The following is a 12,718-nucleotide window of genomic DNA, read 5'->3' as shown; positions in this document are numbered from 1 at the left end:
TATGCTCAAGCAGTCTGTCAGAGTTTTCCAGTCCTCTACTTTCGAAGTATTTTGCGGAACAATTTCCGGTCTTGCATTCACACAAGGAAGTTTAAGATTCAAAGTAGCTCTATTTTTAATTTTCTTTTTAGCCACAAGTAATGTGACATTTTCAAGGTAATTTAGTTTTATCAACTGAGTTGATAAAGTAAATTGGCCGTCGTAAGGAGTTAAAAGTCTGACGTTTCGAGCGTTAACCCTTCGTCTGAGCGATTTAAATCCAACTCCGTTGATAATTCTTAATTACCCTGTTCTACTCTCCCACCGACGCAGCACTACAGTTTCTTTAGAAACTTACCCCGTTTTAATATTTTTCATCCGCAAAGAAACTTTGCTAACTAAGGAGCTTTTTATAATGAAGCAAGCCTCCAGTCCTCCCACGTATAGCTGGAAAATGGATTATTATTTCCTTTTTCCATTTTATTTATTTTTGGTGGCACTTAGAGACTGAACGTGGACCGTAATCATAGTTTACACAACTGTATTTTAGCAGAATGACATTTAAAATGGTTCAATCATTTTATGAAAAAAGGTTATTTGCCTTTCTGAGAATTTAATTAAGGTCCTGAAAGCTTCACCTGCGCTTTTGAGCAATCCAATCAATAACTCTGAATTAGGCATTTTTCTTTTAATAACAGCATCTTCTTATTTCCAGAGATGTGTTCTGTGTCGGGATATACACCTATTGTCCAAAGTACAGAGAAATAATTTTCTTGTCGATCAGTTTGAATTTTACTCCAAAAGATGAACGACGAAATCTTCAAATTAAAAGGCAGAGGTATTTCAACTTTTCTCATTTCATACAGATGTTGTTGTTCATCTAGGCTATATGAATAAATGAAGGTTTAATCGTTTATCTTGCGATTAACTGCAAATGATAAATCGACTTTACATCGTGAGACAAAACGATCAACCGTTTAATAATTGTTTCCCGCAAATTATTTTGCTAATTTTTTAAACGAAAACGATTGCACCGTATGAAATAATTTAACTTTGTCATGTTTCTTGAATAAGATGACCGGTGTAGCTGGCATATCTGGTTACCAAGACGACTGTGTTATCTTCTCAATTGTGTGATGTAAATGAAAAAAAGGCGTGTATATTGCATACGTTGAAGAAGTCATGCCTTTGAAGCAAGACAATTTATATTATTCTAACATCTATATATGTATTTTTGTTGGCGTTTTCTTAATTCTGACTTCAGTAATTATGTATTCGTAGAATAGAAAGGAACTTACAAGTAAAGTAGAAAGCAGATGGTTAAAAACGGGAGCGCGCACATTTTAAGCCAGGACTGCGTGAATTGTGACGAGGGCGAATAATTGTGAGACAATTGAGAACTACTCCATTTCTTAATGAACATGGACAACAAATATATCAAAACATCATGTTACCACTTCTTTGAATGCGTTGGTAAGGTTTTAGTGCAGTTGGCTTTAACGAAGGAAAAGTTGGCTGCTGCCAGGATAATATCTCAGTTTATGGATAGTTAAAGACTTCTAGAAAAGTGTTTCTAAACATTCATTTAAATTATTTTGCTATCCTAATATTCAAATTCCCTTGATTAAGTGACGTTTCAGTTAAAATGCAATATAAACGTCCAGATGTCATTTATTTGCATGACAATCAATTTTGTGTTTCAAGCCATAAACAAATAACAGCTCTATAAAAGCCTGACTGCAGACGTAAAAACAACAAGGTAAGCTAAATTCATTCTTTTACAGGAGAAAGCTCTTTCAGAATCAACTAACAGCAATCTTGCACTGATCCCAAAGATATTTATAATATATACGCACAATACGGAAATAATATTTTGGTTGCTTTTAGATAACTCGCTGATCTCAACACATTTATTGGTCCGACTGAAGGCGAAGGGACGACAAATTAACCTCAAAACAAATGGATGATTTCCATAAATTTACTGCATATCTGTTGGTGGTCTCCTCGTTAGGTGAGTGTGGATTCTGTTGTGAAGATTATTACTTTTTCTTTTCGAAAATTTTTTCTCGCCATAGGGATCAAGGACTCTTTTAACTCTCATATTCGTTGTATCTACATATCCTAATAAATTAGACGTAGCAGAACATTGCGGATGAGAATTAATAACTTAAACCATCGGAAAATGCGGCCAAAAGTCGATTTAGTTTTAAATTTTTTTTCAGTGTTTCTTTCCGAGTTTTTCCCAAATTACTCGCGCATTTATTCAGTTTTTTTCAACCATCTGCTCACTGACCTAAGCAAAACCGAAAACGTATTAAACGTGCTCTGATCGGTTTGAAGAGCGTGAATTTCTTGGGTTATTTTTTGTCGGACGAATTCTTTTATTGAAGACATTCTGATAGATTTTGCCCAAAAAATCACCTTTGGTATGGTTTCCCTGAGTCAGGGCATAAATTTTTTTGGGCGAGACCACTCCCGCGCAAAACGGTTGCATCTACCAGGCAGACTACTTAATAAAAATTTTGCTTTGAAAACCTTAAAGATTGTGCGAGGTAATTTGCGCATGTAAGAGGAACTGTAACGAAGTGCAATGTAGGCAGATACATGTCATTTGGATTGTAAGGGAACAACATGCAATCAGACTTGCAACGTAAATGTAAATTTTTGTTTTTCGAAATGCAGCTCGAGCAAATGTCTCCAAATTTGCAATGCTAAAAATTTTTGATTTGGTGACAATACGTTTGGAGCAAGCGAAAATTCTAATCAGACTTGCAATGACAGAATTGGTACTTGCTGTCAGACATGCAGCGACTAATGTAAACATAATCGCATGTAGGTGTCAACATAATTGCATCCAAAAAGAACCTCTGTGCATTTACCCTTGTCAGAATAACTTTGACCGCTCCAAATGCATCCAAAGTGGCACAGCTCTACGTATTAACATCAAAAGGTATTGTATTTCTAGCCACAAATATCAAAGCTACTATGACTCACATATACGGTGAGAAATTTCCTTTTGATTTGCTTCTCCTTTTTGAAATGGTGTATCGTCACGGTCTATCAAGCTCGAAGCTTCGAAGAAAGCTGACTTTCATCTCCTCCTTGCAACTTGTAAATGACATTTTCTTGCTGATAACTCCTTCGCTTTTGTTATTGGATAATTGAACAGTGAATAAAGGGGATAGGTTTCTAAAGAAACTAAGGTGCTGCTTTGGTTGAGAGTACTGCAAGATAGTTTGGTTCTATCAAGTGAGTTGATAATGCAAAGACGATGTCCTCTCTTCTCTAGAGCAAATAGTGTATTGCAGTTTTCTGAAGAAGATACCGGTTGATCACTTCTTGGTTTGAAAGTGTTCCATTGCCTCTCTTCTAAGCAAAGTTCTGACCGTATAAGGATACGTAAAGATAAGAATGATTCAACTCTATGATAAGCTTATTTTTCCAGCTATATTTCAAGTACAAACAGCTACTACATCACCGCAACCTCCTACAGGATCAAAAAAGACCTCTAAAACAGAAGAATTGGTAGGTATTGCTTAAACATACCCTGATGACATGCATACACAGTGTCACACTAGTTGCTGTAACATGCAACTCATTTTCAAATATGACCATTTTCATGATATGTCACTTTTAATTTATCATAATAATTATTAATATCATTGTCATGATCGCTATCTTTTTTATAATTATTATTCTAGTATTTTATTTTTTTCACTAGTATTTCTGCTTAGGGATGATTTTGCTCTGTATTATCCGGTTTTCTTTCTGTTTGTTTGTTTTTTTTTTCCGTTGGTTTGTTTGGTTCTTGTTTGTTGTTTTGTTTGTTGTTTTGTTTGTTGTTTTATTTGTTTCTTTGCTTGCTTTTTTGCATATTCTTTCAAGAATTTAAAACAGTGAGTTGGATGTGTCGAGATAACTTTAATGGACGAGCATTTAGTATCTGTTTCATACTCTTTCGCACTAATTTGATATGTCATCCTTGCTACAGACAAATAATTTTACCTTGGCATTGAATAAAACAGATATTCAACAAGGTAGCTCTTTGCAGGTATGTTGAAGTTTTGCATTCTATTTATTAAATTTCTTAGAAAAACCTTTTTAATTTTCAACTTTACTCAATCATCATCATTCCTTGTACCTACTGTTGGTTATAATCTATCTGATATTCCTGCTCGCACGCAATAGGTCTAAAGGCGTCACGTAATAGCATATGCCCAAAAAAATAGTAATAACAGAAAAGTAATCATCAGCAGTTGTCTTAAGGTAATGATAATGAAGAAACACTTTGTTCATTAAATTTCATTTCATCCTTTTGCAGAACGTCGTCGATTTGTTGCGAGATACTCTGGCCAAGTACAAAGATATATCCTTTACAGAAGTTAAAAAAAATGTTATAACCGAGCGGAAACGGATAGAGTTGATATACACAACGGTAGATGCCTTTGAGACCTTTGCTCTGAAGTATGGCTGGTACCACCTCAACGAATCAAGGCCAGTGTTAAGGGAGAAATATGACAGAATACGTGGTAGGCTTAAGGTTGTTTGTCTGTTTTTTTAATGTTGTTATGTTTTGTAATTGAGAAGAAATTGAACATCCTAAATGACATACGAAAATGAAGTCATAGTGGGACACATAATTTTAATCCTTGATAGCTTGATAGCGTATGATGGAAACCTCATATGATATACAAAAATGAAGTCATACCAAGATGGAGACTAAGCTTTTTTTTTGTTTTTTTTTCAGCTATTAAAACCTCTATAAGTTTTTGGTAACTAATTCGTACCACTATCAGTTTTAAGAGTCTGCTGGTACTACAGACACTCATCATAGGCATACATAATTGATCTCATAAAAGTAGTGGCGGAATGCATGTGGAGGTTCAGGGATGAACCCTATTACGTATGATAGTTATATCCCAGATTGAATTTAACAAATATTTAATATTATTCTCATTATATTCTATGATATTTCTGTTATGTATTTTAAAACCACACCATTCCTCCTTTATAACAGTTGATATTCGGAAGAGTCTACCACGAGATTCGGACGACTTTCACCTCGTTGAATCATTAAATGAAACTGTTAACATCCCATCCAATAACTTTAATAGAAACGGTAGGTATTTGACTTTGATGTGCGAAGAAAACTTTTACCACGAGCTTTAATAAAATGATCTGCATAAATTGGGACGGGGGCAAACTTGACTCTGATCTTGAACTTAGCTAAATGCTTTTGTTTTTGTTGCAGTCGCTATTGTTGTAGTTTTCAAAGGTTTCTTGAATATTCTATTTAAATCTATGAAGCTTTCCATAGTTTTTTTTCCATCAGTGAGTGGGGCAGGAGGGAAGCAAAATAGCCCAGAACATAAGTATTTGATCCTTTTACTTGTAAAGTTCAATCACACACTGAAAATAGAACTCTATCCCAACAATGTGACAAGCGACATTTTCTAAAGAGTAAATCTTCTCGAAAATTCAAGGAAAATAACGATGGGCTATGTATTGCTGAAAGTTTTGGAGCTTTCGAAAAAGTCATCAATATTCTCACGTAATTGTATCTTTTAAAATGTTTTTATTATCTCATCTACCTGGACAGGGAGTACGATACACTTGCAGTCCATCTAACTCACGGATACATCTTGAATTGCTTTTCTGTTTTTCCTTTAAGGTTCAGTGATTGTCGGAATCATATTCAAAGGCCTACATGAAATGTTAAGAATGAGAGAATTTAATAATGCAAGCTTAAAGAAAAGGAGGTAACATGATCTGTACGTGTATGCTGATTAAGATTAAAAATCATCCATTCAGAAAATCTCCATAAAATCTTTGACTTCCTGGGCATAGTCGCGTTTAAAAACTATCAGATCAGGAATTATATTATGCCTCACTTCGTTCTTCTTCAAAGTATTCAACGTTTCGTTGTTGCATCTAAGTGACAATTATAATGAAAGAGGCGATGGCGGAAGGAAGAAAAAAGACCCACTGACAATGATTTTCGAGAGATAGTGGTAATGATGATCAGATAAAGAAAATGATAAGTTTTAGCCCTCCATGAATTGCAGCTGAGGAAGACTGGTACTAAACTAATAAAACCGCTCGGGAGTGAAAAAGCCGATAAAGGCAACATTCCTTCTTCTGCACTGGCTAGCGCCTACCCTGAGATTTTTTTTACAGGCTCATTAGGGATAATCCTATTGATCCGATTGGATTGTTCTTAAAGCGAGCCCTACTCGATGGTTTTGTTTCTTTATCATTCAGGCGTCTTAACAGCTTGGTAATGGCAGTCGCAATGGATCCGAAGCCGACACTTTTGAAAAGAAATGCCGTCATGAAGTTTAGAAATCAAAAGGCAAGAAATCTACATAAAATTGAAATTATATGACATGTATGATGAAATATATCAACGACTGAAAAAACGAAAAATGGGTACATGGAAAGAATACTTTACTTTTATATTAATGATTAGATTTTCCGAAAGTATTAACTGTTGGGCTGAATGAAACAGTATCTTATTCATTAGTCTCTTGACGCAACCAGGCATTGTGTGTTTTGGAAAGGATTTGATTCCAAACGGTAAGCATGATTATTTTGTGGTAGTCACGCAGTATTTTGTAGTACTAAATTTAAACTTCTGTCCTCGGCGAACGTGTCCATTGTATGACCTAAAACATGTTTAGCGATTGTCCAAAAAAATTAAAGTGCCTCAGGCAGTCAATTCACGGCACATCATTTTTCACCTTCATGTGAGAATTTCGTCAATTATATTATCTCACTGTATCTAATTATTTTTGGTTGGTTTTCCCATTTTGTTTCTTTTTTCTTTTTTGGATTATTCTGAAAGACTTTGATATAATGGATGTCTTGGTGGCCATCCTAGATAATGCAATGTTCAGAGTAAGCTTAACTTCCTCACCCACTGCCACTACGTTCCTTGGCTCATCATTCTAATCTTGCATAGTGAATAAGATGCTATCTTTCAAAAGATGGGTGATTTCTAAGGGCTTAGTCGTCGTAAGAACCTAAATGCGCCCCATGATTCTTTCCTTGGTTAAACCCCAGCACATGGGCGACTAAAATGACAGGCTGATGAAATTTGATGACTTCAAGCAGCAAAGCCAAACTTTCGATAAATAGTTAAGGGAAGATGTCATATATTCGTCGCTTCATGTAAAAAGCTAACATGTCGCCTATTTTTAGTATTGACGGGTGGTCAGATGAGGGATGTCACGTATCTAAAAGAAAATCAGAGTACACAGAGTGCAGCTGCAACCATTTGACTCACTTTGCAGTTTTGTTCGACTACACAGCAGAGGTAATAGTGTTTGTCTGTTCATAATCCACAACATTTGTTTCATGATAATCATGGAAAATCACCATGTTACATAACTACCCACTCCTTCCAGATTTGAGGTTAATTTGAATATGTTTTCAGATTTTTCACTGTTGTCATATTTACTTAAAGCCGAGAAGAACATTTTTATTAACGGGGCTGTTGTGCTATTTTATATTGTAAGAAAAAAAAAATATATATATATTTTTTTAGTATGTCGTCATTAGTTTTATTTTGCTTTCCTTTTGCCTGTTATTACAATGAAAAAATAGACAGAAAAAGATGAGAAGATATTGACGATTCTCACTTACGTGGGACTGATCTTGTCGCTCATTGGAATAATTCTTACTTTAGCTTCTTATGCTCTCCTCACGTAAGTAAATTGTTTTTTTCCTTCTGTTATGGAATTATTTTACTACACTTGGTACTCTCCAACTCTGACCTATTTATTTTTATTTTCATTTCTCCTAGTTTAGTTCCTTTCCTTCTCAGTTTTGATAGTATTGTACAGTTTCTTACTTGATATAAATGGTATTGATCTATTTTCCTATTTTTGTCTATCAATACAGTCTATGAAGTGAATGAAAGTGATCCTCGCAGTGATGTGCACTACTTAGGCAGTAGTGAAAATAAGGCCTGAAAAAAATTCAGGCCTGTACGGGATTTGAACCCATAACCTCTGCGATACTGGTGCAGCGCTCTACCAACTGAGCCAACAAGCCAACTGAGAGCTGGTCATGATGGTGGTTCTAAATAAACCCGTGAAGTGATGAATAGACGGGTTTATTTAGAACCACCATCATGACCATCTCCCAGTTGGCTTGTTGGCTCAGTTGGTAGAGCGCTGCACTGGTATCGCAGAGGTTATGGGTTCAAATCCCGTACAGGCCTGAATTTTTTTCGGGCCTTATTTTCACTACTGCCTAAGTAGTGCACATCACTGCGAGGATCACTTTCATTCACGTCTTTATCCGCAGTTCAAATATATGACTTTCATATATTGTTAACCGTCAATACAGTCTATATTTCTTTTCGTTATCACTAGTGATGTGCATCAGCCGCTGTCTCAAGTGAGGTTAAGTCTCGTTGCCTCATTGGGACTTGGCCAGATAATGTTTCTTGCCGGGATAAATGCCACACAGGTTAAGGTAAACGCTTGTTTTTTTTCTTTGTTTTGTTTTTGTATTGTTTTTGTTTATTGTTTTTGTTTTTTGTTTTTTAAAAAGTACAACTTAAAACAAAGTCAGTAAAATCTTTTTTAGCTATTTGGAAGTGAATTCAAAAGAGGAGTGTTGGCTCTAGTCGCATTTTTGAGAATTTGAACAGATTTATGCTTCTTGTGATTATTATTGATCACAGCTTGACAACTATCGGTTTGGACGGAAAGGGGGAGGGAGGGGGCTTGAGAAATTGTCATAAGAAGCAGGTTTTTATGAAGGAACAGATTCATGTTTCATGTTGGCATGATCGAGACTTGATTAATAAAAAATTAACTTGTGGGGAAAATAAAGGCTATATTTGATATAAAATGTCGAAAGCTATTAAAAAAAGCCTTTTAAAAATGAATCCTTCTTAAAAATTTACCCGAAATAGAAATAAAACAGTTACAGTTATAAAAAGCTCAGTCTACTCTTGATTTTCAGGGTATTTGTGTCGCAGTGGCAGCCCTGATGCAGTATTTTCTCATGTCAGCCTTTTGTTGGATGCTTGTCGAAGGAATTTATCTTTACCTGTTTGTTGTCAAAGTTTATAATATAAATGAGAAGATGGCCATGTACCATGCTTTTTCCTGGGGTAGGCTCTTCCACTATTGCAACAATTATTAAAGGCGATATCAAGTTTTCGTTATCAAAATGATATTGATACGTGGTAATCTCATTGTCTTTAAAACTTTCCTTTGTGTTAATTGTAGCTTTTCCAGCTGTTATGGTCAGTATTTCGCTGTTAATTGCTTCAGCGAGGGACGAAATCGGTAGTTTTGTCAGCAAAGAATAGTAAGTATCTGTATGTATCTATTTAAGTTTCATTATTTATTTACTTATTAAGACAATTCAGACCATTTCAGCTTTAGAGCTAGTTTATTTGGGGACTATTTATAAGATAACATGGCCAGATCACCACACCAGGAGCCACGTTCTCTACACTTTGCAACAATTGTGAGTGAGTTCTGTATCTTTCCCTGCTAACCAGCACTGAGAAAATGCAGGAGACCGGGCCTACGGTTCATCGACCTTATCCTAGAAGACTACAATGTCTAACTATTCGCAGATGTCATAGCAAATGAAACACATTCTCCTCCCCCTTCTCTCTTCTGTTTCAACTTGTGATGGCTTGATTAAACTTCAAGACTAATATAATTATGTAATTTGTGTCGTGAATAAGCTGCTGGCTCTCCAACGCAAATCATTCTATCTGGATGTTTGCTGTTTTTGTGGTGACGGTGGAAGTTGTAAGTAGATCACAATTTTTAAACATAGCTGATAGTCTCATTAAAATTTTCAAAATCCAAAAACTCGCAGCAAGATGTTATTCATACTTTAAAGTTGGGAAGACTTGTATTGATGAAGGATGTATTTGAATTAAAAACATCGGGACAAAACTGGCCTATAACAGTCCAAAAAGAAAGGCTGTGCGGTCTTGGCTAAAAAAATACACATTCTCTTTATTTATCTGAATTTAACATCCGTTGACATCTCAATCATAAATTAGGAAAACGGTAAAGAAAGAAGCACATGAACACAATTGCTTTCCTTGACCGTTGACTGTAAGGGCTTTCGGGAAACAGGCCTATTGTCGTGCAGACAACACTCTCCTTGAATCCTACAGTAAAACATTATGCTGCTTACTGGTGAATAAACAGTCACTAAATTTTCAAGTATAAATATTGCATTCTCTTGTTGTCATTGGTTCACTGAACTCCAGTTATCAGCTCTTATTCCGAGTCAGCTTATATGGAAATGCATAAAAACAACTATTCCATTTGCACTCGTTCGATACCAAATAGGCTGTAGCCTATAACGGGCTAGGCGCCTTGTTGGCTTTCTACCATCTCATATCCAGCGCGTTCATGGAATAATTGTCAAATAACTGGGGCTCAGACTGAGGTCAACAGGTTAGTAGCTGAGTAGTTGTTGGCGATTACACATGAATGTTTAGCCTATTTTAAAAATTACTATTTTGTAGCTCAACTTGTTAATTCTGGCCAGAGTTGTAAAAGAAATGTCCGGAACACAGCCAGCTCCAGGAAATCATCAGATAAGGTAAGAGTAAAAATGAACGTTAGGGACCGGAAAATGAGAACAATAACATGAACAACAATAAAAACAATAATGACAACAAAAAAACCAGCTTGTTTGTTATTTCTTCTTATTTTGTTTTTGTATTGCTCTGTTTTTTGTTTTTTATTGTTGTTTGTTTCTCTGTCGTTTCTTTTTTTTTGTTACAGACTCTGCATCAAGACATGCGCAGTAATGATTCCCTTGCTGGGTGTCACGTGGTTATTTGGTATCTTTTCGACGTTTCACAAAGCTTTTGCCTATATCTTTACTATCTTCAGCGCAACTCAGGTAAACCATTGTTATATTTTACGAGACACCATTAGTGAGCTTTTTAAATAAGCGAACCTCAAAATCAACAGCCTTATCATTTTTAAGCTGCTTGCATCATAAAGAGGTGCATCTTATTCTTTTTACAGGGATTTCTCATTTTTCTATTGCATTGTGTACGAAACACTCAGGTAAGTACAAGTGGTTTTGTTAATATTTTTAAATTAATCTTTTAGCTTGATTTTTATTTCAATTATTGACGATGATTTTATTCAAAGTACAAGTCACAAGAGAGACATGAGGCTCAGTTAAATGAAAAATTAAAATTGACGCTGTAAGACTCGTTATCTTAACACAGTTACCACCTGAAGGTAATGATATGGAGAAAACCTACGCTGGTTGTTAATGCGGTGAAAAGATTAGATGTGAAATTATGGTGATAAGCACATTTTAAACTCTCAGAGACTACCTTAGCCTTCTTAAGAATTGTCTTCTAATGCGCAAGTCACCCACTGAACCCAAAATTTTCAATCGCCATAAGCAGCCTGGCCGTATAAAGAAGTCGTAACATAGGTCCTTTTTGCCTGAGGGTCCTTTTGAAGTCTAACTTTTAGGTTCAACTTTGGAAGATCATAGCGAGTAATTTTCAGACACCTTATTTCCAGGCTGAGACTAAAAATTTCATGATATCTTTTCCTTTTTGCAGATTAAAGAGCGTTTGAATAGAAAGTTTAACGCCGTATTTCCAGCCACAAATTGACAGAGATCTGACAATAAATATTCTCAATTTTATAAAGTGATGAACCAAAGGAATGCCTGCATCGCACCATATCTCCTATATATAAACACATCTGTAATCAGCGATGGAAGAGATTGGTAGCAGAAAGTAATGAGGTCAATGGAGTAATCTGCCAGTCCTATAGCTGTTAGGGCCACGTTGTACATGAATACAGTTTTATAAAACGTTTTCATAGTTTCAGAACCTTTAATCTAAATTGTGCTTTACAAGAAAGTATGGAGTGAACAAGGACAAATAACTTAATTGCATTTAAGTTAAAATTAAAGGGACGGAATGATGAATTTCAGTCATACAGATAGGATGTCGCCTTAAAGAAACTTTCTCGGATTTAAAATGTCTTCTTAAATATCCGGCTCCGCTATAACGCTTTATGCACAAAATAGTTGCTGGAATGCTAGACTAGGAAAACCAGGCTTAAAGGAAATCCGAATAATACCACATGGCTTCATTGATCGGGTGCTTAAAGCACTAAGGTCGTCAACCAAAATGGGAGCTAGTTGTCATGTAAATTGTACTTATAGAATAGTTATGATGTATGTACAACTAGTTAAAGCTGACTTACTTTTCTTGTATGTATCTTTGAGAAATTTGCTGTACTTAAGATGATAATTCTAAACTTGGAGCAAGTAAACAACTGTACAGATACAAGGACTGATTTGTCTGTCGGCTTGGTTTTTTTACATTCTCTTCTCAGCTTATCGTCATTTTTAACTGATTACAAAAAGAATCGAAACAAGCACAGACGAATAGTCTTTTCCGACCATAAAAGAGCGAAAAATGAACATGCAAATGTTTGCAACCTCTTCTAAGATGACTGCCTGTGACACTTAGCAGCTCCTCAGTCATGAGGTTGTTGCCCACAGGGTGAAGGGGGGGAGCTGCCAGATTGTCATGACACACTTATTATACATAACGAGTAAGGCGGCAAATTTAAAGGCGACCTTGCTAAAATTGAAGAAGAATGGGCCAGATTTGACTTTGTGAAACTCGCTCTTCTAAGTTGCAGTGGGCCAAAGGTCCATTTTTTCGCACGGATTTTAAAGTTTGAGGATGAACCTTCGA

General features: G+C 35.7%; 1 protein-coding gene and 2 non-coding genes across 5 annotated transcripts; 2 read left to right on the top strand and 1 right to left on the bottom strand.

Moving 5' to 3' along the window:
• Positions 1-710: 710 nt before the first annotated feature.
• Positions 711-12,273, top strand: LOC131780371 (adhesion G protein-coupled receptor L4-like). 3 transcript variants are annotated; one of them, XM_066167662.1, is made up of 20 exons: positions 711-817; positions 1,867-1,990; positions 2,816-2,929; positions 3,425-3,504; positions 3,971-4,030; positions 4,301-4,508; positions 4,997-5,098; positions 5,651-5,738; positions 6,241-6,331; positions 6,503-6,555; positions 7,180-7,294; positions 7,585-7,685; positions 8,358-8,460; positions 8,956-9,106; positions 9,225-9,306; positions 9,695-9,761; positions 10,496-10,572; positions 10,758-10,878; positions 11,007-11,048; positions 11,564-12,273. In XM_066167662.1, exons 2-20 carry the CDS (start codon positions 1,939-1,941, stop codon positions 11,615-11,617), a joined length of 1,761 nt encoding a protein of 586 aa, XP_066023759.1. In that variant the 5' UTR covers positions 711-817; positions 1,867-1,938; the 3' UTR covers positions 11,618-12,273. The 3 variants fall into 3 exon arrangements, with proteins under 3 accessions (XP_066023759.1, XP_066023758.1, XP_066023760.1); XM_066167661.1 differs by lacking the exon at positions 711-817 and adding an exon at positions 1,600-1,738; XM_066167663.1 differs by lacking the exons at positions 711-817; positions 2,816-2,929 and adding an exon at positions 1,600-1,738.
• Trnat-agu (transfer RNA threonine (anticodon AGU)) lies at positions 7,962-8,034 on the bottom strand. The gene has a single exon. It is a non-coding gene; the product is annotated as a tRNA-Thr (tRNA).
• On the top strand, positions 8,131-8,203 carry Trnat-ggu (transfer RNA threonine (anticodon GGU)). The gene has a single exon. It is a non-coding gene; the product is annotated as a tRNA-Thr (tRNA).
• Positions 12,274-12,718: the final 445 nt, after the last annotated feature.

This window comes from Pocillopora verrucosa, chromosome 5, assembly GCF_036669915.1.
Source record: "Pocillopora verrucosa isolate sample1 chromosome 5, ASM3666991v2, whole genome shotgun sequence".
NCBI classification, from domain to species: domain Eukaryota; kingdom Metazoa; phylum Cnidaria; class Anthozoa; order Scleractinia; family Pocilloporidae; genus Pocillopora; species Pocillopora verrucosa.
This window is presented reverse-complemented; position numbering and strand designations above follow the sequence as displayed.

Coding starts and splice junctions, on each gene's coding strand:
- LOC131780371 (XM_066167662.1), top strand. CDS start 1,939: ATGGATGATTTCCATAAATTTACTGCATATCTGTTGGTGGTCTCCTCG. Junction 4,031..4,300: donor AACAAGGTAGCTCTTTGCAG/GTATGTTGAAGT, acceptor ATCCTTTTGCAG/AACGTCGTCGATTTGTTGCG. Junction 9,307..9,694: donor AGTTTTGTCAGCAAAGAATA/GTAAGTATCTGT, acceptor GTCGTGAATAAG/CTGCTGGCTCTCCAACGCAA.